General features: G+C 40.3%; 1 protein-coding gene and 1 long non-coding RNA gene across 10 annotated transcripts in view; one reads left to right on the forward strand and one right to left on the reverse strand.

Moving 5' to 3' along the window:
• Window positions 1–379: 379 nt before the first annotated feature.
• On the reverse strand, window positions 380–3378 carry LOC114896498. Its single transcript, XR_003793822.1, has 3 exons — window positions 3247–3378; window positions 2483–2576; window positions 380–581 (listed from the first exon to the last, which is right to left on the reverse strand). It is a non-coding gene; the product is annotated as an uncharacterized LOC114896498 (long non-coding RNA).
• Window positions 3379–6294: 2916 nt separating this feature from the next.
• FN1 (fibronectin 1) overlaps window positions 6295–25766 on the forward strand; it is a 70120-nt gene continuing 50648 nt past the window's right edge. For 5 of the 9 annotated variants that reach the window (XM_029224841.1, XM_029224844.1, XM_029224838.1 and 2 more), the window contains exons 1-12: window positions 6303–6680; window positions 7583–7711; window positions 8686–8823; window positions 10192–10323; window positions 11292–11429; window positions 13885–14043; window positions 16270–16461; window positions 17265–17444; window positions 18101–18277; window positions 19314–19466; window positions 20938–21066; window positions 22088–22231. In XM_029224841.1, the coding sequence (XP_029080674.1) occupies window positions 6530–6680; window positions 7583–7711; window positions 8686–8823; window positions 10192–10323; window positions 11292–11429; window positions 13885–14043; window positions 16270–16461; window positions 17265–17444; window positions 18101–18277; window positions 19314–19466; window positions 20938–21066; window positions 22088–22231 (1822 nt within the window). In that variant the 5' untranslated portion in view covers window positions 6303–6529. Of the gene's footprint in view, window positions 6681–7582; window positions 7712–8685; window positions 8824–10191; window positions 10324–11291; window positions 11430–13884; window positions 14044–16269; window positions 16462–17264; window positions 17445–18100; window positions 18278–19313; window positions 19467–20937; window positions 21067–22087; window positions 22232–25766 lie in introns of all 9 variants that reach the window. The other 4 variants (XM_029224837.1, XM_029224840.1, XM_029224845.1 and 1 more) reach the window with 2 other exon arrangements.

Consider the following 25766-nt stretch of genomic DNA (forward strand, 5'->3'; position numbering starts at 1 on the left):
ATTAAAGGACAAAGATTTTCATGAGTAAAGGAAACTACTTTTGAATTTGATATATTGTGTACCTATGTTGAAAAACTCGGTTCTGGAGTTTTTCAGAACTGGAGCTTCAGAAAACCGCCTGGCAAGAGCTGTTCATCCAGAACACTATTCCTCCCCATTTCTTTTTAGTTATTATTCCCACCTCCAAGAAAAACTAAATCTAATTTAAATTCTACCTGATGAGATAAATTAACAACTAAGGAATAAGATTTTATCAGGTAGGGTTGGTAGGCTTTTTTTTTTTTTTTTTACCCCCCACCCCCCCCCCGCCTCCACCCCCCACCCCACCCCACCACCCCCACCACCACCCCCCCACCAACAACCAATTTTCCCCCTCTTGAGGGCAATATGGCTCCCACTGAGCATGCATATTTTACACAGAGGCAGCTGCCACCAGAACCGTGGCCCTAAAACCAGGCTTTGGAAGAAGCACCCTCACCTCTTTGGGCTCCTCCCCTGCAGCAGGGAGAGGAGTCTGCCAAACAGTCCAAGGGGTCAGCCCCGGATGCAGAGCAAGGCAGTGAAGAACACAGCATGAAGACCTGGGGGAAGAAAAAAAGTAACTGCCATTGAATTTGTTCAGATTTCTTATAACTTAAATGGGGCAAAATCTTTGGGGGAAGCCTCGTATGTCTTGGTAAGGAACATGAATTTTGTGTCTAGACTTTAAGTTCCAGCTTTGTCCCTCTTTTGTTGAAAAAGCTTAAGGACCATCTTTAAGCTTTCTGAGTCTCAGAGAGTAAAATGGGGCTATGGATATTTATTTCTGGCAGTTCCTTTGAGGATAAACTAAAATAACATATGCAGAGCGCTTAGTGATATGACTGGCTGTAACTGTAAATTTGAGTGTTTATCATCTGTCCTTCTTTCCTTTCATTCAAAAGTGTCAAGACAGAGACTCTGCCCCATCAAGCTTGTGGCCTAGTACAGGGTCAGAGGTAGCAATCAAAGTACCAAAACAAAACAGGTTGTTTGAAGGACATTGTTTCGCAAAAGAATGGCCCTGGATACAACAGGGGAAAACTGGTAACATGTCAGTTAGCAGAGTTCTGTGTGACATCTTCTGAATACATTAGTCTCATGTTGAAAAAGTCATTCACAAAATCCTTTAGCCAATTGCTTTGCTCATATTTTTATTCCAGAGGGAGATCATTAAGTGATACTACAATTTCTACAAGGCTGATGATTCAGAAAGCTCCATTCCAGCTATTTTTCTAAGCCTTGTAGCCTCATCTGTAAGAGTGAGAGGATAATAGTACTTACCTCAGAAGGTGGTTGATGGTTGAATGAAAAACTGAATGTAAAGTACTTGGTACTGGGTCTGGCTCAGAGAAAGTACTTAATAAAATCTAGCTGTTTAGATGTATTTCTCCGCAGGTACTGAAGCCTTTATGACCTTGTTCAGGTGCTTATGCATGCCTTAATTTTTCATGTTTAACGTAGTAATGATTTGAAATATCCATTCCATCTCAGTAAAATTTTTACAGCTAATGAGAGACTATATCAAATTTATCAAGAAAATAGTTTGGCTTAAATTTAGGGATAGTTGTAATTATGCTTTTATTGCTATAATTCAGTTGAATATGTCCTTAATTTTTAATAACGAATTAATCAACAGAAAGAGTGTCTATTGGCCACCTATATCACAGTAGTCTATTGTTGGTATAAAAGTTTATTTAAGAGATAATGTTTATGGTTGTTTTTAAGCACCTGGTGCAACCTTCAAAGTTAGCTGCATATAAGATGCTTAAAGTATGTGAATGTAAAAGATAGAAAATAATTTAAATCCCAAAAATCTTTTAAGTTTTCAAAAAAATTTTTCAGCCTTTCAAAATAAACTTTTAAAGCCACCTACATAAAATAAAGCAAGATTGGAAAAAGGAGCAACAGCACACAGAAATAAAAATTTTCTAAGAAACTACTACCTATCTTGGAAAGCTGAAATGTTCTATAATACAGTTCTGGGTGAGCGGTCCAGCTACCCAGTAGTTTGTTCCACTTTACTGGAAGAATAAGACTCCTTTGCAAAGCCTTTTGGGAGTTACATCACTCTAATGAGAAAAAGAGCACTTCTGTTAAAAAACAAAGGGCACCGATTAAGGCTTTTAAAAGTGCTGATTAAATAATAAACTAACTTAAACTATAAACAAAATGCTGATTAAGTGAAAACTGGCTAGCTTTCAAGGCATAATTTAAAGCCCTTATCAAGGATTTTTTTTTCCCTGGTTGCAAGGCCCTTGTCAGTTCTAGACAACTGTCCAGACATTCCACCCATGAGGGCTGTCCATGGGGCAGTTTATTTTTCCTTCTCGCACCTGTGCTTAATGAGTAGCAGTTTTGCAAGCTCAGCTGTTTTCAATGGAAGATAGGAAGGATTTCATGCCCCCCAAATAAAATCAAGATAAGAAACAAAACTACTGTAATTTATCTCCATTCAACCTACCCACAGAAGACCATGAAATAGTAAAAGACACTGCAGGCTCTTCAGGCAGAAAGTTCCAAAGGTCACCTAATCAATGGCCTCCCCTCCAACAGAACTGAAAGAGATTAAGAACAGGATAAAAGCCAAAGGTTTTCAGGAAAAACAGCCCACCTTCATTTAAATGTAACCCTTGGGGTCAAGAAGTTACTTTGTATCAGGGATGAGATTTTTTTGTTTTTCAATAGGCAAGAGATTTGACTAGGACAGTTATTGTCTCTCATGTGTGTATTCCTCTTAAAGAAAAGCCATTCTTCACTTAGAAACAAAACTGGCTTTTCAAACTTATCCCTTAAGTTGTTTTGATTTCAATCCTTTCTAAATGACTGGCTCTGATAAATTTGTTTTGTGCTTAACCATAATTTCAACAAATGAAGTCAGTTCACTTCAGATTTCCATAATTGCACATGCTCCTCATTAACCTTCTCCAGTAACAAAACATCCAAATAACACCCCCCAAACTTACAAATATATGTGCTCCTTTTTGTTACTGAACATTTTTTTTTTTTTTTTTTGTGCGGTACGCGGGGGCCTCTCACTGTTGTGTCCTCTCCCGTTGTGGAGCACAGGCTCCGGACGCGCAGGCTCAGCGGCCATGGCTCACGGGCCCAGCCGATCCGCGGCATGTGGGATCTTCCCGGACCGGGGCACGAACCCGCGTCCCCTGCATTGGCAGGCGGACTCTCAACCACTGCACCACCAGGGAAGCCCTGAACATTTAAGTTTACCTGGGTTCTGAGAAAATTCCATCTCGATGGCAAGTCCAAGTAGAAACAAGGCACAGTCGTAAATAAAGATTTGTTCTGTCTCTACCACATGCGTGGCGTCACACAAATAGTAGGTTTTGTCAGAGGTTACTGGTGTAGAAGAAAGAATCCACTACTGTTTTAAAGGCAAACTTCCTCTTAGAAAAATGAAGAAATGAGGGCACCCTGCATATGCTGCAGCCACTTGAGTGCATGTCACTGAAACAAAATCAGAAGATGGTACAATACAAGTAAAAGAAGAATAAAGAAATCCTATGCTTCAATCAGTGTTTTAAAAACTTTTTTGGAGTGTAATTTACATACCGTAAAATTCACCCATTTTAAGTGTACAACTTGGTGATTTTCAGTAACTTTACCAAGTTGAGCAGCCACCACGACGATCTACTTTTAGCACATGTATTTTCATCACCCCAGTAAGATTCCCTGTGCCCATTGACAGCTAATTCCCATGCCCAGCCCCAGCCCCAGGCACCTACGAATCTACTTTTGTCACATTTCCTTCTCGAAATTGAGATGAGAAAAAGAAATCCAATGATATATCCTACAAACAGGAGGATACCATTTGCTGAAGAACCCATCCTGTCAAAATAGTCTTCAGATTTCTTAAGGGAGTGCAAGGGAATCTTGGACACGAGGCATACCTAGTTTGAACAGGGTCAGAGTGGAGAGATTTAATTATCTCTCCAGTTAGAGATATAGACTTACACAATTACAAGGGGCTTTGATAATGAAAGAATACTGTGATAAGCCTTGCTATCTAAGAAAATGTTTCTGTCTCCAAAGAAAAAAGAAGAGTCACTTTCAAGTAAAAGGGTGAACTCTCAAGCATTTCTATAAAATTCAGTCAGTTTATTGTTGTATTTTTGCTTCTGAGACATTAGAAATATACCATATCCTTAAGCAAATTATATTTCAATGGATTGTAATATCAGTTTCTTCTGAAATGTAAGTCACTTGGGCTTTTTTCCTCCAAGCTCTCTTGTGTATATTATCCTAATGTATTTTGAGTACAGTAAATATATCAAACTATCATGGTTTTGGTTACAAAATACATTTCTAACCACTTATTTCCTTCCCCCAGAATCTACGTATTTTAAGAAAGCATTAGCTTCAGGTTTACCTTCCTTACATCCTGATTTCCAGGTACCGTTCCCTCTGGAAGGAACACCCAGCTTCCCAGAAATTTACTAATAATTTTACAAGGGGCCCTTTTAATTTGAAAAAGAAACCTGCTTTGTCAAGTGATGATGAGAAGTCAGGGGGGGGGAAAAAACAACAGAAAAAACCCTCTAACCCAGACAAGACTCTAAATTTGGGGAAATCTGTGGCACTCTTTCAACTTGCAAAATTGGCCACAAAGATGCCTCAAGAAGTTACTTTACACTACTTGTAGGAAACTGATATTTGCTGTGTGGTCCCCCCCCCCCGCTTTAATTCCCTGTGTTAATAAAAGCAAATGTTAGTTTTGTGTCTTTGATGTGTTCGGCATTTTATAGACCAGAGTTCAAATTACCCCATGGCAGTCGCTGAAGGCAGAACTTTTGGAGAAAAGCAATCGCAGAAACAAACGTATTTGGCTAGCAGCGTTCATAGATTCTCAAAGAAAACGGGAGGTGTGCACTAGGAACCTAACTAGGAGGCAAAGCTTTGAGTTTAGATCTCTCAGGAGTTACTGAAGAAAGTTGAGGACTCCTTTTGAAGATCTTTAAAAAGCACGTGTGACTTGTGTTTGTCTGTAAAAAGGACTGATGTGATGAGTTGCTAAATGCTAGAGACTTCTCAGATTCCCTTTCTACCCTGTGCCTTTAGAGGGAAAGAAAAGGAAATCTTAAATGGGAACTTTCCATATTCTTGGAGTAAGTAACATTTTGGGGAAAAAAAAAAAGTCTGGCAGCGGGGCTGGGGGAGGGGAATTCTGTGATGAGACCGATGTCCACCAAACGAAAATGCCAAATAAAATCAAGGAAGGGACTGTAGGAAGGAAAGACTGGAAATGGTCTTTTCTCAGCTTTTAAGGACTCAAGGATCTCTGCCTTGTGTAACGGGCGCGGTGAACATGGGCAAGGACACCACCATCTTTCTCCGAGGTCGGTCCAACTTTTCAGTTTTCAGTGGTAACAGGCATCCCATCCCCGGGAAAAGAAGACTTTCTTGCATATTTGGAAAAAAGCAAACTGCTGCTCTGTCCTTTCAAAAGAAACCTCGTTCTCTGAATTACCCCCGGATCCGTCAAGCGCCCCGCAGAACTCCTGGTACTAAGTAAAAGCTCATTAAAAGGATCGTTTCTCCCTCCTGCCCCCCAGCTAAAACGTCCTCAGAACCGGGCAGGCACAGCGTTTAGAAGGGGAGAAGTCTTGAACAGGAAACTGTGAAGGCAAAGAAAGTGAGGCTCCAGTCAGTGCACAGTAAACCAAAGAAAGGGAACAGAGTGAAAGCCAGCCGCGCCCTGGGACAGCAAAGTCTACATTCCTACAGCTGCAAGGTGGTGGCTACTTTATGGTTTTACCCTCCCCCTCGAACTGCACTCCAGTGAGCAGAGACTTTTTTTCCAGAGGAGACGCAATGTCCTCAACCACCCCCACTCCCCGCCGCCAACCCCAATAAAATAGAAAAAGGAAGCGGGGTTGGGGGGGGTGGACTTGCGACCCCTTTGCTACACGCGACCCCTTTGCTACACACGACTCCGGCCCCTCCCTTTCCTCCCAGTCAACCCCTTTCTAGCCGCTTCCCAATCCCTCCCCCTTTGCTCCCCAAAAGTTTGATGACCGCAAAGGAAACAGAAAAAAGTTCTCTTGCCCAATCCTGGCGGGCGATCAGCATCTCTTTTGTTCGAGGAGAACCCACAGCCCCCCTGACGTCACCCGGAGCCCGGGCCAATCCGCGCGCGGTCGGCGGCGGCGGCGGCGGCGAGAGGAGGGTGGGGGGAGTCGAGCCGGTCCCTCCTCCCCCGCGCCCAGGGCCTCGCGGGGGGCGGGAAGGGACAGTCCCATATAAACCCCGGCCCTCTGGGCTCGGCCGCCCGCGCAGGCTGCGCTTTTCAGGGGAGGAGAGAGAGCCCTAGGCGCGAGCGGGGGAGAGGGGATCTGCAGCCACAACTTCTTTCGTCCTCTCCTTCCCCTGTGTACTTCTACCCTTCCCTTTCCCCATCCTCCAGCCCTTACCTTCTTGGCGGCACTGAAAGGGTCTCCGCCCGCAGGTTGCGGAGGGAACCAAACTTGGTGGCGAGTTGCCTCACCGTCTGAAGATGCTCGGGGATCCGGGGCCCCGGCTGCTGCTGCTGCTGACCGTCCTGTCCCTGGGGACAGCGGTGCCCTCCACTGGAGCCTCGAAGAGCAAGAGGCAGGCTCAGCAGGTCATTCAGCCCCAGTCCCCGTTGGCTGTCAGCCAAAGCAAGCGTGAGTACTGACCTCGGACTGAAACAGGCTGTTGCAGGGATGGGACCCGTAAAGCCAACCGAAGTTGTGGCTGAAGTTTTGCGCGCGCGCGCGTGTAGAGAGTGTGCACTCCTTAATGAGAGAAACCGGCTGGGGAACCAAAAGACTTGCTTTGAGCAGGCTGGTTCTGAGGGCCTAGAATAAGATAATGCCTTGGAGAACAGGGGCTCTGCGAGGTCCCGCAGTGCTCTTACCAACTCAGGTCTAAGTCCTATGAATTCATCAAAACTTGCCTTTAAAGAGAAAATGATGTATGCCTTTAAACTTTCCATGTGGGATTACTGTGGGGTTAAACGTTTTCAAAATGGGGGTGAGGAGATGGTAGCTAAATAACTGTGTTGTTCCTACTTTGAATGAGATGTGTTACTGGTTCAGATTGCATCCTGAGGCCCCCAGGATGCTTCTCCAAGAAGAGAGATCGGAAATCCTCTTCCAGTTTTTCAGACACACCCTCCCTTTTCCTTGGCTAAAGGAAACTGCTGAATGTTGCCCTTCTTGACTTATTACCCCCAAAGAGCACTGAAATTCCTTGCATGTTTTAAAATGTAGTTCCCAGTTATCTGCTTTTCAAAATGTTTCCACGCCTTTGATGCAGACCCCTGGCCAGATGGAAATGACATCATTGTATAACATTTAACTAAGTCGGAAGAAAAACAAAAGGAATAACCAAATATCTATGTGTGCAAATTTGCGGTTAACTCTTTAGACATCTAGTCGCTTTTAATTCTCCTGGTGCTCTGATGGTTAACTTTTTCCCCTACATTTGTTGCTTAGGCTCATCAGTTTAGTTGTGCAAGAAAATTCCATCATTTGGAAAAAAGAAGGATGCAAACTTAGTGACTTTTCCCTTTAATTCTTTATAGCTGGTTGTTATGACAATGGGAAACACTATCAGATAAACCAACAATGGGAGCGCACCTACCTGGGCAGTGCCTTGGTCTGCACCTGTTATGGAGGGAGCCGGGGCTTTAACTGCGAGAGCAAGCCTGAACGTAAGTGGGGGCGGGGGGGGGGGAGCCTGTCTTGTACTTAATATCTTCTCATAGATGGAGAAGTAGTGCCTGTTAATTAAAGTTAGCATTAGTAATAAAATTACATTCACCATTTCCCCAATAGAATTATTTGTCATTTCCTCTTGAAAAATGTTTAATAACTGCTTATATTTGCTTTTCACATGTTCCTTTTACCTTTAAAACAAAAGAACAAATGTATCTCAAAGTAGTTCCCAGAGTCTTTTTTTGGGGTTTTACTTTCCCAAAGCCTTTGATGAAAAAAAAAAAAGAAAAATGTTGTGTGTTCCTGCTTCCTCCAAAAAAAAAAAATGATTATAACATTTTAATTTATTAGAAAGTAATTTCAAATCTTAAACTGTAAAATTATGGGACAGAAAACACTTTGGGCAGTACATTGTAAAGTGATTTGTCCCCTGCAGTTCAACATAAAATCATTAACCACTTCAAAGTTGTCCTTCCTTTATGACCCTTGATATATTTCTTGTAAATTATGGCAACTCCTACAGAGAAGCACTGATGAGGCTAAAATGGAAATAGTAGGATTAATAACTGACAGTGCCTGGGGAGGGGCGGGAGGAGGGGCTCTTCAGATTGTTTATTTTTATGTGGACCTTGGTTTGTCTTTCTGAGCCAGAGAGGTGAATCCAAAGCCCTTCCTTCACAATCTAGCCGGTCCTAAGGTCATACGTTATGGCTTTTTCCTAAGGGCCTGAGAATCCTTTCCAATGGCTATTCATTTCCAGAAAATTAGAGAACTTGTCAAAGATTGAAAACTGAGGCTTTATTAGAGCCTAGGGTAAAATCGAGATCTCCCATGTCAATTTTTTTTAAACTTTCCGTTTGCCCCTTGCTACTCGTAGAATGGAAAAGTGAGTTTTCCTTTGGATGGGAGTAGTGAAAGAGAAAAGCTTTTACATATGTAAGGCTCATGTGAACTTTCCTTCTCCCCTCAGCTGAAGAGACTTGCTTTGACAAGTACACCGGGAACACTTACCGGGTGGGCGACACTTACGAGCGCCCTAAGGACTCCATGATCTGGGACTGCACCTGCATTGGGGCTGGGCGAGGGAGAATAAGCTGCACCATTGCAAGTAAGAATGGCCTTCTGTCAAGGGATGCTAAAATAGCACAATATGAATTTTTCCATTACCATCACTGTCACTTTCTGTTATCCATGACTGGATATTCCTAATTTGGGGATTACCCTAGGTGACCAGGCAGTTTTCTGTGGCCACCCGACTGGTTCCTGTGCTTCTGGAAGGTGGCTCTGAGCATAGGTGGAGTCAGTGTTTAGTCTGTGTGCATTTATGAGTGTGTGTGTGTGTGTGTGTGTGTGTGTGTGTGTGTGTACACGTGTACGTACATAACATAACCACGTGGATTTCTTGGGTTCCATTTCATTCTTGGATGAGTTGCCCATTTTACGTTATCTGGGCATCTTCAAGCCAGACTGACCATGTGGTGATCTGCAGTGATTGGGAAGATGGTCACCAAGAGTGAATTAACCATTGTGTGGTCTGCTCTTCTTGTTTGCAATGCCCAGACCTCTTGGATCTCACAGAAAACAGTCTGATCTCTTTGTAACCAATAGTTTATGCCCGGGAAGCAGATCTCTATTCCCAGGAATAATATGGAATGATTAGCCAGATAGTGTTTCCAGGGTGCTCTGGGATCGGGATTGACTCTCAGCAATTCTAGTTTAGCTAAGTCAGACTTTCCAGTATGATTCATTGGGTTACCGATAGATTCTATTAACATAGCATTTAGGTTTTTTTAATCCATCGTTGTATAAAGTCACTTGATGGCTCTGTCCAAAAGACAAATCAGCCTCTTGTGGATAAGCCCGATCAGTCTTCCCCATATTTAATGTCAGGCTTTATCCAAGTGTACTGGTAAACCTTAAGAGTCAGTGTCCCATAGCGTTTACAGTCTAGTGGACAGTTTAACCTTTCCATGTGCCCTTGTGTTTAATAGCCTAGAAAAGTACCCAGATTTCCACACTTGCTATATATATATCTATTTCTTTCCATCAAAATGACATTTCTAGGGTGAAATACAGACTCTCCACATCCTGAAAGCTGGAATGCTAGGCCTGATGTGGCTTTTTTCATTGAATTAGTCTCAGACTCAACCCGCTGTGTATGTGTAGAGGCCATGCCTGGCAACCTTTCTTTTCTGCTTTAGAACCCAATTTCCTGTGATCTCTCTGGGGAACCAGGATTTATGTCTCCTTTCTTTGCCATTCAAATTTTCTCTGTGGTTTCCCATTGTGCTTAAACAAGACATTTAATTGAATGATCCAAAGTGATCAGACCTGTTAACTTTTCCCCTGTCTCTGATGGGAAAGCTGTTCTCTTACTTTGGCTAAGCTAAGTGCCTGTCCTGGTTGGAACATGAGACTTTTCTTAAAAATATTTTCTATACCACTCTCTCTAACATTGGCTTTTTATCTTGAACAGACCGCTGCCATGAAGGGGGTCAGTCCTACAAGATTGGTGACACCTGGAGGAGACCACACGAGACTGGTGGTTACATGTTGGAGTGTGTGTGTCTCGGTAACGGGAAAGGAGAATGGACCTGCAAACCCATAGGTGTGTGACTCCTGGGGATGAATGAAGGGTGGGGAGGCACAGTTAAAATATTGGGTTGAGCCAAAATCTACTTGGACAAGATATATGAATTCCAATAAAAAAGATAACAAACTGAGAATTCTATTTCAAATAATGAAATCTTATTAATCCATAGTCTTCTTAAAGGAATCAGATCAAAAAGTGCCAACCATGTATAGATGTCTTAATTTTGTTTCAAAAACACAAGATAGAGTTGAAAGATTTAGGAAGAAGTCATTTGTTTTCTCTAAGATCTGATTTCAGATTTCTCCTTGGTCAAGATGACAGTTATTTAAAAGAAAAAAAAAATGACCCTTTTGACATATTTCTTTATTGGAACGCACTGGACAAAAACACGATATGGTGTGTGCTCTGTCATCCCCTTGGTCATTTTTTGTCAAAATAAAAATTGCTGAGTTTCTTTTTGTGTCAATCCTCAGCTGAATTCTATTGATACAAATCTAAAAGTTTTTGACTATAAATTTTATTCTGATTGTTCTCTAATTCAGAGGCTTTTATTTTTCTTTGTATTGTCTCTGTTTTTACAGCAATCCAAATTTTAAATAGCTTTCTTGTCATTTTATTTAGGCATTAATAATTGGTCTTTCATAATTAAGGTTGGAATTTTGCATATTTACTCTCCCTCTGGATACATACATAGATCTTTTTCACTCGAAATACTGGTGTGAATAATGGTACTAGCGGAAAATATACAGTCCATGTACTTATTAGGAGAACAGAATTTCTGCCTGCCAACTTGGCTCGAGCTTTCTTTCGCTTTGGTTACACTATGTGCTTAGTTACAGGGCGTGCCTTTCTTTTTGAACAGAGTACCACTTAAAAAAATGTGGCTGGATTTTTGCTTACACAGTACAATTTAAATTACAGGGAAACTGCCCAATTCAAAATAACCCCTTTTTTTTCTGTTTTTTTTTCAAATTCCCCTACAGCTGAGAAATGTTTTGATCACGCTGCTGGGACCTCCTACGTTGTCGGGGAGACCTGGGAAAAGCCTTATCAAGGCTGGATGATGGTGGATTGTACTTGTCTGGGAGAAGGCAGTGGACGCATCACCTGTACCTCCAGAAGTATGTTTTAGATCTTTATGTTAAAGATGAGACCAGGCATTGTGTTCTGGATTCCTAGAGAGAATTGTCATGTGATGTCACTTAGAACACATCCATTTCCACCAACGTGGTAACATTTGGATGTCAAGAAAAATTCCATAAGCAACTTACTTTGCTTCTTCAAAGAAGACTAAATTTAAAAAAAACAAAACTTAGTTCAATAAGGTCTTAGGTTATCAGCTACTGAGGAAAAAACCTTAATATGCATTTAAATGCCAAATGTGTTGTGGACCTGAAGATTAGTTGCAAATGTTTCATCTAAAGTATCGCTGAGATATTTTCTAAGTAGCAAAGAAATCGTTAAAATAACAGGCAAATGCATCTTTGGTCATGTGGGTGCTCTTGACATAGAAAGGAGCTAAAGCTCTAAAGTTTTTGGTTTCCTTCTATGTTTGAATTTTAAATAAGGCATATTCATTGACAAAATTGATGAAAATAAAAAGTACTTACCCCATAGGTTAAAATTATGTGTTTATTCTAGGGTTAAGGACAGTGTCTCTTTAGGTTTACCAGTGCTGTGAAGAAGCTACCCTCTGGTATCTCTGCTGCTCTGTCTAAGATTGCCCTGGAGCCTTACTTGTTGCCTTAGGGGTTCAAAGCTCCTTTTGTGAAATTTCAAACCAATAGTGATTATAGAGTTTGCTGAAGCAAAACAGCCATTAACTATCGATGTTATAAATAAATTTAAAATCAAACCTAAATAATTTTGAACATATTTTATTTATCTAGCTTAAAGTACTTAGCCATCTTAACATGTTCATCATCCAAATTTGAATTCTTTGCAAGCAAAAAATTGTCTCTCCTGAAAAGTGATAACAATTCTAACCAAATAGTTCCCAGAACCTTCCAGTTCATTAAATCTTTTGCATTTAAAATTTTATTATGATTCTCAGACTTCCAAGACCTTGGAGGCAATGTTTTAGCTTAAGACAAATTAGATGTTTGACTTAAATTCTTACCTATTATTTAAAACTCTTCTAATAGCAAGTTGGGAAAAGTTTCTCAAAGAAAAGTCATTTATTCCATGAAATTGTATAAGCCCCTACTTTATACAAGATGGTATAGGGATGCAAAAATGAATTGGACATTAACCCAGCTTTCAAAGAGCACTTAGTAAGTAGGTCAGAGTGATGAGAAAGGCTTATACATATTCACATTCTACAAAGCACAATATTAAGGACTTCCAAGACAAATACTGACATAGTGCAATGGAAGTTCAGGGGAAGACATCACTTTTAGCTGGGAATTTGGGGAAAAGTGTAACCAGCAATGATATCTTTATTCAGACTTCTGCTGTGGTGGGAGATCAACGTGGGTGTGTATTTGTGTGAACTTACATTAACTAATTATTTTTTCTCTAACCCGGTGCAATGATTTTCTGATTCACAAACAAATCAAATCCTCTCTACTCACATTGTAGCATATGGGCAAAGCTGGATTATAATTGAAACAATCTATTTGCCAGATAATTGAACACATAGACGAGTAGTAATTTAGTTACAAATTATCATTTTATATTAATAATCCCACTTTTCCATCAGAGAGTTAACACCGAGCAATTCAAAAGAGGCCATTTTGTTATTGATGTTAAATAGATGTTTGTTTGTGGAGGTGGGGTGGGACCAGGGGAGAGAATAGTTTAGTTGGTAGAAGAAGTTGGTAGTCCCCTGAATTGTTTTACATAACAAATGAAGAAAGAGATGCTGCTATCTTTTAACTGCTCCTTTGGGGCAGTTGGGGGAGACCCTTTGAGACCTACTTGCCTCCCTATTGTTCCTAGTTTTCTAAAGAGAGTCCCCTATGGAAAGGCAGGCTGTATACAATAATGACTATGAGAAAGCCCGAGAAGGAAAGAGAGGGGAGACTAGAAAGCCGGAGGATGAATTGGGTCAAATGAACAATGTGAAAACAATGTAGTGAATGAAAGATTTGATTTTTACCAAATTTAATGAATTGAATGAATGAATGAAGACTTAATGAATGAAAAAAATTGTTTTGGCAGACAGAGAAGTGGAACTAGACTAAATCATACAGCTCCCTTCACACTGTTTCAAATGCAATCCCATCTTTCAGAAGTTAACACCCGTGGCACCACAGCTGAATATAAACGTATCATCCAAAAACAGCTCACCAAGCTTGAAACAACTCTTTTTTTAAAAAATTTTTATTAGAGTACAGTTGACTTATACAATGTTGTGTTACTTTCAGGTATACAGCAAAGTAACATACATATACATATATCCACTCTTTTTCAAATTCTTTCCCCATATAGGTTATTACAGAATATTGAATAGAGTTCCCTGTGCTATACAGTAGGTCGTTATTAGAAACAACTCTATTCTTATTTTAGGTTTGCACTGAGCACTTGCCAAGCTCGACCTGATTTACATGTTTCAGTGCTTCCTTTCTGACACAGACAGATGCAACGATCAGGACACTAGGACATCCTATAGAATTGGGGATACCTGGCGCAAGAAGGACAATCGGGGGAACCTGCTCCAATGCATCTGCACTGGCAACGGCCGTGGCGAGTGGAAGTGTGAGAGGCACACAACCCTGCAGACCACGTCTGCCGGTGAGTCTCAGGGCCAGTGGGACCCAAATGGGGGCGCCTTGCATAAAGCATTTCTGCAAATCCATCTTTCCCTTGACATGCCATTGAAGGATGATTTGCAGTGTTTTGGCTAGTAAGCTGAGTTCATTTGCGGACTCTTAGTTGTTAAAAGTTTGTTTAATGTCAAATTTTAAACTTAAATAAAAATGAAATGAAAATGGATCTTAGGGGGAAAAAATCCGTTTTAGCCCCAAGAGGTAAAACTGATGTCTAAGAAAATGCTAACCTACATGATTTATACATAAAGGTGTAGATAGATAAATATATATAGATCTATAGATGTATACGCATATGGATACACACATATACATACACATTTATATGTATTTTGAATATCTAAAGTGCATTTTAATGGAAATGTGAGATTTTTGATGAGTTACATGATCACTTGATTCTTCTGCTAGGAAAAGGGGAAAAGTACATTTGTTCTTTTTCAGAATGGAATATATCTCCTTGTCCTGACATTCTCCTTTTTTTTTGTAGCAGACACAATCCTTGATGTGTGGTTTCCATGCTCCAGCAAACTTTGTTGCATTCCATAAAATAATGCACAATCATTTTTTCCATATATTAGCATTCACAATTTGAGAAAATCAGAGGGGGCATAGAGATGGGAAGGAATGACACAATATCTAAGCATTTTTTAAATAAAAGAAGTTTTAATTATTTCTAGTACCAGAACAAGATCTTTGCATTGTAGCTTGTTTTGTAAGAATCTAAAGAAAGAAATAGGGGAATCAAGAGTATGTACTTCTTTATTATTCTTGCTCTGTTTTGATCAAGTTTTCACTACACAGTGTGCTAGCATTGTTGTTTAGTCTTTTATCAATTGGTCATCTAGCTAAAACTATTAATTACTTGTTTGGATTTTTTTCCTTTTGATGAGTTTTCATCTTGCTGTGAGCACTTATGAAGGTGAACAAGATTAGATTTGATAATATCTTTGAGTTATTTGATTATTTTCAGTAAGATTGCTGCTAACCAAAAAAAGAAACATTTACAAATCTCAGTCTACTGAAGTAGTTTAAATTCAAAGGGTAGTTGGGGTTAAATGCGGTAAGCATTCAATAATTGTTATCTGTTTTTATTAATATTACTAATATTATACTGAAATGACTCCATTGTTCAAAAATGTTTGAGCAACATAGGGTTAAACCAAATGGAACCTTCTACAGGATCTTAATGCTCCTTTGCACTGTGACTCTGCCAGGTGGGGTGTATGAATACAGATGCCATGTTCCCCCAACATGTGTGACTTTGGGACTGTGGTCTGAGAAGTATTTGGGTTTTAGTGTTTAGCTTACGGAGATGCTGAATTCAGTCTATCAGTCATTCTAGCTTCAGTTCTGATTCCACTCTTCCTTGGGCCTTGCCCTCGGGAGAACAAATTTCTATAAGTTGAAAGAAAAGATCAACGTATTCTGTTGTCTTACTCTGAAAGGAAAGCAGTATTAAGAGAATTGATTGGTTTTAGAAAACACCACAACAGAATTCCCAAGTAATCCTGGGGAGAAACAAACTGTGGAAGGAGGGGCAGCGAATAGAGACTCCAATATGGCTGCCCGGGGCATCCTCTGAGGAGCTCAGAGTTACATCAATGGCAGTAGGTCTGCTGCAGAGGGGCAGGGGCTTCTCAAAACAGTATCAGGAGGAGAGATGCTCAGATAGATTGGGCGAATGGGAGATGCTAAGAGAGGACGTGTGAGACAGACCATTCCAGGCCAAGGGAAAAGCATGAGGACAGCACGGGGTGCAGAAGGGAATGATGAGCAGCTCAGTGAGGCAAGAGATAGAGCAAGGACGGAAGTGGTCAGAAGCGAGCTGAAAGCAGGTTAGGTGTGGAGGATCGTGAAGGCGTGAACTTTGAGCTCGCTGGAGTGAATAAGGAGTTGTTGAAGGTATCTGCTCTGTTGAGTGGCAGAATAAAGTTGGTGATTTAGAAATATACTCTCGGTAGCTCCAGATAAGCTAGAAGATGGAAACTCCTGGGTAAACTCTTGTGGATTATTTCCTAGGCTGAGTGCAAAAGCTAATGCAGAAAGGGACGGGCATTTGTTTCCAGTCCCAGCTCAGTAACGGCACAGATTGCAGAGTCATCTGTAGGCGACCTTGAAGATCCGAGAAATCTACTGCAGAAAGTAGTTCTCTCTAAACCTGCTCTGTGCCTTGCCTTTCTTGTGCCCTTAGGATCTGGCTCCTTCACAGACGTCCGAACGGCCATTTACCAGCCACAGCCTCACCCCCAGCCGGCTCCGTACGGTCACTGTGTCACAGACAGTGGTGTGGTTTACTCCGTGGGCATGCAGTGGCTGAAGGCACAAGGAAATAAGCAAATGCTTTGCACTTGCCTGGGCAATGGAGTCAGCTGCCAAGAGACAGGTCTGCGTCATCTTTTTAAAACAGAGTACTGATAACGTTTTTATTATTTAGATTTTAAAAGGCAATACATTCATTGACCAAAAAATGTAAAACAATAAAACAAACAAGAAAAGCTTGTAATCTTACCACCCTGTAATAACAATCAGGGTTTGGCATTTGATATATTTTCTTCCAGTCTTTTTAATCTATGTATTTTCTTTCCTGTAGTGAGTACTAAACTGCTATGTACTGTCTCTGTTTGTCTAAAATGTTGTTACAAGAGGTTACTTTCTGAATAGCTAATCCATCCCTATTTGGTACTCTAAATCTCAAAGTTCTGAAACTCTGTGATGTAAAGTTCTTTCAACAACCTAATGCATCTCTTCCGCGCTCTAAAAGTGGTAGTAATTATAGCAATAATAATTGGCACACGACTTTTCCCCTAGTACAGCCTCATGTATTAATTCTTATAGCACCAACAGAGTTGTATATACACCTCCAGTATCCCTTGAGCAGCATCTTTAATTAAACCTGTAGTAATATAGCTTTGCAAATGGGAAACTGAGGCATGGTAGCAGAGGTGGTAACAAAGGATGTCAGAAGGAGAACTCAGGTGTTGCTCTACCCACAAAAAACGTGGCTTCATGAATAAGGCATTTTGACAATATTATGATCTGGTTAATACTTATAGCTGGTCATACTCAGTTTTTTTTTTTTTTCCTTTTGAGGACACATGCTCAGTCTCAGTTAAGTATAAATAAGGAGCTACTGGTGGGAGATAAATGCTGCTGTATTTACTGAGACCATTTTGGTTCTGATTGTAGCTATAACCCAGACTTATGGTGGCAATTCAAATGGGGAGCCTTGCGTCCTACCATTCACCTACAACGGCAGGACTTTCTACTCCTGCACCACAGAAGGGCGACAGGATGGACATCTCTGGTGCAGCACAACTTCCAATTATGAGCAAGACCAGAAATATTCTTTCTGTACAGATCATACTGGTGAGTATCCCAAGGGAAAAACAAAACAATGAGAAAACCCCATTTCTCATGCCCTATTTTTACTAGCCAGCAAGCTAGCCATTTATTTTGAGGCTACATTTGAGAAGTATCACTCTTGTGCAATCTGGACCCAGGAGACATGGAACTAACTTCGCAGCTAAAGATCCTTCCAAGTTTCCCAGTAATCTTGAGAAATAACACCAAGGGAAAAGCCCTCCAGTGCATTTGTTTTTGACACACTGGGATTGTTATGTGATTAAAGATATTTATATGGTAAAATCGGTAGACACTCCCACAGGGATGAAGAATATACAGGAGGCAGGCCTGAGTGCTTTTGCTTTTCTTTTGGTTAAAGCTATGTCAATGGTCAAAGTGACCATTTAATCTTTTTTCTTTTCTTTTTTTGTCTGGGAAAATGAGAGGGAAAATTGGATTTAAATCTGTTTGAAAGGTGAAGGTGAATAATATACTTATAAGCCCCCTACACTAAGGAGGCTTAGAACTATCTTATCAGACATCTTTTATTCTGAGACAAACTCTCTGTGAATTAGTTGCAGAAACCTGGCTCTCAGAACCTTTCTGTAGTAATTCCCCGCTGTACATAGGAAAGCTCAGTTGTAATCTTTTTCTTCCTATTTGCGGGTTGTCCTGGACAGTCTTGGTTCAAACTCGAGGTGGAAATTCCAATGGTGCCTTGTGCCACTTTCCCTTCCTGTACAACAACCAAAACTACACCGACTGTACATCCGAGGGCAGGAGGGACAACATGAAATGGTGTGGAACCACACGGAACTATGACGCTGACCAGAAGTTTGGATTCTGCCCCATGGCTGGTAAGATGAAGCCCTTGTAGACAATCATTTGTGGAATAAGACAGAAGAATAATGTCCAGTTTACTCCTATTTCACCCATTAAGACAATTTTGAGATAGCAGAAAACTTTGTGATATATGTATAATCAAATATATAGGAATTATATAATTAGTTATATGATTTTAAAATCCCATTCATATAATTTAATGTCCAAAAATATGTAAATATGATAAAAATACTTTTTTTAAAGTCTGGAAATATGCATGTTTTCGGAGGTTTGTCTTTTGTAAAAAGCACACAACTGAGTAGCTCAAAACATTTAAGTGACTGCTCTAGTCACAGACCTTCAATATTTACATGCCATTTTGGAATAAGCTCTATTACTTATTAAATATCAAAATCTGTGTTTTCTGACCAGTAGGGATCTTTTTTTTAAAAGGGGGGCTCTAGTTTGTGTGAATGGAGAAAGGGGAACTAATACCCTTTATTTGTTTTCAAATTTCAAGAGTCGCTAGACTACATTTGATTTTCCGATTATAGAAACAAGAACCCACGCACTGTCAAGTGTGAATATGAGGCAATGAAACATCAGAAGAAAACTACGTACACTAACTTTTATTCCTCTCATTTCAGCAAAAGAGAATGTTGGATTTAGAAGGAAAACACACGTTAGCTTACAATTCTATACCCATACACATTGTTTCCCTTTGATCTAGAATAAACTGAGGCTGGAAAAAGTTATGGGACAATAGTCAAATCCAGGCTTCTAGAACACTGCAAATCCTTTGAGTGGGTAGGCATTATTGTGGTTTACATCTCCTAACCATTCTGTAATTTTTCCGTACAACGAACCTCATCTTTGGACTATGTTTTCTCTCTTCTCTCTGGTACTCAAAACTCTACACACCCACAGAGCAACGCTGATTATTTTGAGACACACAAGACTTCTTTCCAAGTGAGAGCTCTTAGGATCACCAAACCGGACTGACAATATTGCATACGTTTTAGTCCTGTGATCATTTATCCAGTAACACGTTTCTCATCTGTTTCCAAACAGCCCACGAGGAAATCTGTACAACCAATGAAGGGATCATGTATCGCATTGGAGACCAGTGGGACAAACAGCATGATATGGGCCACATGATGAGATGCACATGTGTTGGGAACGGTCGTGGAGAATGGACATGTGTCGCCTACTCCCAGCTCCGAGGTATGCTCGCTTGTTAATGAAAATAGTTGAGAGGACAAAGAATACAGAGAGGCAGACTTTTACATGAAAACTTGTACTTTACCAAAAGCAGGAGAAGAAATATGCAATGCCACTCCATTAGTTTACTGTGCTGGATAAGTTTTGCATGTTAGACAGCCACTTAAGAAAATCTGGCTGAGCAACTCTAAGATTCTGAAACATTCCCAGGATGTAAGTACTTAGGCTGAGCCAAAAGTATGACTTCAAAGGCTAGAACACAATCACTTGATCCTTTTAGCTTGTAGGTGTGCTGTTGGATTCTTATCTAGAAAGGATGGGGTAATTTTTGTAAAGAAAAGAGACCATGCTATTCTTTTTTTTTTTTAACATCTGTCCCTAATACTTTATTAGTCACCTCTAAGCCTGTTCCCAGCTATGTGGGCTCCAAGGAGGGGGTCACCATTCACCAGCTCTCAGCTGGGAGCTTGAGAAGGCCTTGGCCTATCTCTCTGGGGTCATGGACTGTAGAGTCTAAAGGGGCCTTTCCCGGGTCAGTATGGCGCATCCAGGTAGGGGCACAGATGGGGGCCAAGACCCCAAGCTTGCCACCCCTCTGCCAGGTTAGTTGTGTTTGGATCCAAATTTAAGGAGACAAAGCCATAGAGACCGATTTCTTTGTTCACTTAGTTTTTTCCCCCTTTGGACCCAGGTATAGGATATAAGGGTGTTGAACTATTAAAACTTTTTATTTTAGTTTTTCTATTTCTTTGATTTGAAAAGGAGGATTTAGGTAGAACTCGGAGCTAATAAATAGTCCATGTAGCCTCTGTGTTGACGGTGACCTGAACTTGTTCTCCTTTTATGGTGCCCAATGGGTGACACAATCCAGGACTAAAATAATTACATATGATGTTGCAGAGCTGAAAAGGACACTAGAAAGACATACAGACCAACTCCTCATTTTACAGAGGAAGGAGCTGAGTCCCAAAGAAGGAAGTAGTTTTCTCAGGATCTCAGTGAGTTAGCAACAGACTTGGCCTAGTTTTTTATTGACTTTCCAGATGCCTTTTATGGTATTTATTTCCCAAATCCCAAATATCTCCCCACCCCTGCTAATCCAGAGATGAGACCATCACATCATGCTAGGCGTCCTATAAGTATGTTTAATCTCCCTTCTATTTATTGCAACAAGCAGAGATCTAAAGGTCATTATCAACCCAGCAAGAACTTTTCCGAAAGTTAAAATTTGTTGTGTATGCTTTGATTTCTAATCTTTACAAGTCTATAAGAAAGAGAATTTTTTTTTTTTGCAAAAATTGTAGTACTGATTAAGCTTTGAAAAAAATGTTTATTCTATGCCAATGGAAGAGTTACTTTAGTGGGAGGTGTTGATAATTACGTGGAAGGAAGTGTATGCTTCGCAAAGCGTAGCTTCTTTTATTTCATCAGAGAAACTTAAAATTTCTCCACCCACCCCACTGTTTCTAAACAGATCAGTGCATCGTCGACGACATCACATACAATGTGAATGATACATTCCACAAACGTCATGAAGAGGGACACATGCTGAATTGTACCTGCTTCGGTCAGGGCAGGGGCCGGTGGAAGTGCGATCCCATTGGTAAGTAGCCTCGTGTCTCTAGCTGGATTTGGACACTGAGTATAGCTAGCAAGTTTCAGATAAGGAGAGTTATTTGATATTACTTGATTGAAGCTGGCTGTAGACTTTGATCATGGCCTGCAGAGGGCTTGGCAAAGTCTCTTCTCTAATCATGGACCAATATATAATCTTGATAGTGGTAGTCATTTATTTTTGCTGAATTTGGTAACACATGAAGGTTTATTTTAATTGAAACAAATTTGTTTTGGGGTTCTGAATCATAAAGATAATTATTGTTGTGAAAGAGAACTTTCCTTTGCTGGACTGTGCAATAATGTGGACAAATGATTATGCCAGTAAATACCTCCCTCCAAATACTTTATTTTTCTTGGCTGCCCTTTTTAATAGATCTAAGCAGGTAGTGAAGGTTAAGCCTTAAAAGAGCTGTGTTACCACCTTTAATGTAATCCATTAATATTCCTTTACTCAAAGAGACATGTTGCTCACCCAGAAAACAAACTGATCAGATGAGTTTGTTTGACCTGAGATTGCCAAAGCAGAGAGGCCTGAGAGGGTTTCTTAGAAGCTGCTCAGTAAGTGTTCATTAGTTGAAATTTAGTTCAATTCATTTATATATAAAATTAAGTCCTCCACATTTTGAAGAAATGTATAAAGTTATATTTTATCCTTGCTACTCAAATGGTAAATCATTTGCATTAAAATGGATAAAATATAATATCTAATTTATTTTCCTCAAATTAATATTCAGAATGTCAATATCTACTGAAATCTAAATCTTAACATTTTTATTTAGAAATGATATTCTTTTAGAAAGCTAATTACTTCTCCCAATGGGTACTTTTTGACCATTAACTGTCTAGTAAGGTAAAAGATATGAACAAAATATTTTTTAACCGCATATATTTGTAAGGGCAGTTGCAAGTTTTTATTAAAACTAAGAATATGTGCTCTAGCACACCAAATTTAAATTTGTGGCTTCAAGTCTTCAAGGCTGCTTATCTTTTACTTGTATATATTTTAGATCAATGCCAGGATTCAGAATCCCGTACCTTTTATCAAATTGGAGAATCATGGGAGAAGTTTTTGCATGGAGTCAGGTACCAGTGCTACTGCTATGGCCGTGGCATTGGGGAGTGGGGCTGCCAGCCCATACAGACCTATCCAGGTAAGTAGCTCTATTACCGCAAATTGAGAACTGTCCACTGGGTTATAAAAACAGGGCGGCATCAGTGTTTGTTAACACTGATGGCTAACTTGGTGTCCCCTCCCTTTCCCATCCTTTTCTCATGTCACTTTCTAATCATCAGTGAAATTTTTTACTAAAATGGTTTTCCTTTGTCCCAAATCAAGTAGAAGGAGTAGAAGGCTGTGAAAATGTGCCTGTATGTAAACTTGTTTCTTAACTTTGTAGAACATTCCATTAGGTTAAAACACGGGCTAATTTCATTTCTCGTCTGTACATGAAAATAGAAACCATGAAGTGAGCGATGCTGGGAGTAAAGGTCAGGGTTTTATGTTATGGTTCTTAACAGAGAAGATGCATGGAGAAATTGCATGAAATACAACATAGGGTATGTGTCCATTTAGCATTTCATCCAGGCCCTCTTTTTGTCAAAATGTTCACCTGTTTGATCAGTTGGAGCCTGGAACAAAGTATCCTGGGTCAAGAGTTGAGTAACTTGGTCAGTTGTCTGCCCATGCAGTTCAAATACTCGAAAATGTTTATTGCTGGATTTTCTTCAGGTCACAGGACATAATGCCTAGCTGAAGGTGTTATACATTTTAGAAAAAATTCTTGAATTTAATTTTCACTGAGTGATTAATTACAATAAGATGAGTTGAATTATGAAACTCTAATTTTTAGGCATCAGTTATTTGAGCAATTACTGAGGTCAAAGCCTCCTGAATCTCTGTTAACTTAAGACATGGGGCCTATATTCAGAAACAGAAAGAGAGATCTTCAGGACGTTGGAATCTGCCTATGACAGAAGTCAAGATTCAGTTAACTAAGTCCCTTTATAACATGATAAGAGGTTCACTGTCTAGAGAACAAGATATGAAACAACTTGGCCAAAGACAGTGTTTGCCAAGACATGGGTCCCAGCTCTGTACATGCTGCTAAGGAGATACAAGTCAAGCTTCATTCATTATTTCCTCATCTGTAAAATGGGCAGATGGTAGCTGATTACCAGCACTAACAAACAATCTGTGATCCTAGAAACCAACCACCTAGATATACCCTTTCTGAACTATGAAGAAACCTTCCTCTCCCCAGTCTTCAGACACTATCCGGGCTGCAGAAGAGGCTTTAACGGGCTCTCAGCACAGATTGACCTGGCTCTTAAATTGTATTTCATGGTAGATTTGTGTGTAGGAATCACTTAAAATAATTTTTTTGTGTAATAATTTTTTAAAATCTGATTGCAGAATTACTGTAAGTTCAGAAAGTATATAACTGAGGTGTTTTTTTCTATAATGACGCAACCAAAGGATAGAAACTTCTAAAGAAATGCTCTTAATGTCTGCGTTTATGGTTGTTATTGGTGTGGTGTGGCAATCTTGAAAGTGATTTCCTTCTTTTTTTTTTTTTTTTTTTTTTTTTTGCGGTACGCGGGCCTCTCACTGTTGTGGCCTCTCCCGTTGCTGATCACAGGTTCCGCACGCACAGGCTCAGTGGCCATGGGTCACGGGCCCAGCCGCTCTGCGGCATGTGGGATCTTCCCGGACCAGGGCACGAACCCGTGTCCCCTGAATCGGCAGGCAGACTCTCAACCACTGCGCCACCAGGGAAGCCCGTGATTTCCTTCTTAGTGAATCGGAGAGAACTTTTTTCTCTCTCTCTTTTAAAGTAAGCCTGTTCACATAGCAGCTTGCGGGAAGCCTTTAGGTGGACATGCCAGAGATGAAATCTAGATGGGAGGGAATCTTCCTGTGTTGGAGTTTCATATGTTGACCTTGTTCCTACTCTTTAAAAAGGGTAACAGTAGAGCGCATTGAGCATAGAGGAGATTTAGGGGAGAGGAGATTGGCCTCGGTACGCAGTCTGGGTCTTATCTGTGTGTTTGGTTTGCTCAATGGTTCCTTCCTGGCTTCTGGGGCTTTCAGAGTGTGGGAAGGATAATGGAACAACAGATTACCAGTAGGTTGTCTCTGAGCCTTGCCCTGTTTGTTCCTCCAACAGAGGACTCGGTAGAGATGTTCAAACTAACAGAAGATAAGAGGCTTTCGGTTTGTCGATAAACAGCCAGGAAAGCACAGATCTCAGCAAAATAAATAAAGAAAAAAGGGCTGAGTTGCAAACTCATAAATGTTTAACTTCTCCGGGGTCACCATTACTGGGAATTATTCATTTGGGCCTTATTTCAAACTGTTTTTAAAAGTATAGACATTGTATCATATCTCTCTACTTAACTATTTTATTGTCAGTTTGATCATATTGAATAAGAGAGGGAGTAAAGTTTTCCCAGTGGTGAGTCATTGCTCAGTTAATTGAAAAAGTTTTACCAATTAACCAATATCAAAAGGATTATCAAATTTTTAAATCTAAATAATGTAAATGATGTCAAAATTTTCAGATTTCTTGTCTTCAAATCATATGTAGCAAAAACAGAATAGAGTGATAGCTGGAATTTAATTGACCTTACAAATAATGGACAGCTTCTTTTCTTTCTGGACAAAAATGTGCTAAATGCAAGACATCCCATTACTGTTTAATGCAGTTCCCTTAAAGGTGAGCTATGGCACAAGCCCGAAATTGAAAACATAGGATTTCAAAGCAGCCCTTGAAATTTGAGAACGAAAACTTCTGTTGTTTTGCTCCATCACTGAGTAAAAACCACTGCTCCTGTTTCTTTTCCCTCCCTTCTCCTTTACTCTCCTCATCCTGTGGACATAGCAGCAAGATTAAGCTTAACGGTAGGCAGTAAAAGTCATTTGTGTTATCCTTCTAAAACTTAACCTTGATAGACATTTAACCATCATAATTTTTTTAAAGACTATTTTTTAAAAGCAGTTTTACATTCACAGCAAGGTTGAAAGGAAGGTACAGAGATTTCCCGTGTTCCCCCTGCCCCAACACATGCACAACTTCCCCTAATTCAACATCCCCACCAGAGTGGTACATTTGTTACAATCGAGAACCTACATTGACACTTTATCACCCAAAGTCCATGGTTTGTGTTAGGGATGACTCTTGGTGCTGTACATTCACGGCATCATAAACTGTTTCCCCTCAAAATCATGGTTGCTAAATTAAACAAAATACATATCAGGTGTCTCTCAACATGAGGAAAGTATGGTAGGGTTTCTTTAAAGGATCAATATTTAAACAACGTTATACCAATTATTGTAAGTAATTTAAGGATGTGATATTCCTATATTTACTGGTATGTATGGGAGTACTTTAAATAATCACATTTCTAAAATTTTGCCTCAGTGTTTATTTTTAAAAACTTATTTACGTTCATAAGGATCTTCAAAAGCGGTGATTTAAAGAGGGTCATGTGGGCTTCCCTGGTGGCGCAGTGGTTGAGAGTCCACCTGCTGATGCAGGGGACGCGGGTTCGTGCCCCGGTCCGGGAGGATCCCACATGCTGCGGAGCGGCTGAGCCCGTGAGCCATGGCCGCTGGGCCTGCGTGTCCGGAGCCTGTGCTCCGCAGCGGGAGGGGCCGCAACAGTGAGAGGCCCGCGTACCGCAAAA

This window comes from Monodon monoceros, unplaced genomic scaffold, assembly GCF_005190385.1.
Source record: "Monodon monoceros isolate NGI ecotype Baffin Bay Population unplaced genomic scaffold, NGI_Narwhal_1 Super_Scaffold_16, whole genome shotgun sequence".
NCBI lineage: Eukaryota > Metazoa > Chordata > Mammalia > Artiodactyla > Monodontidae > Monodon > Monodon monoceros.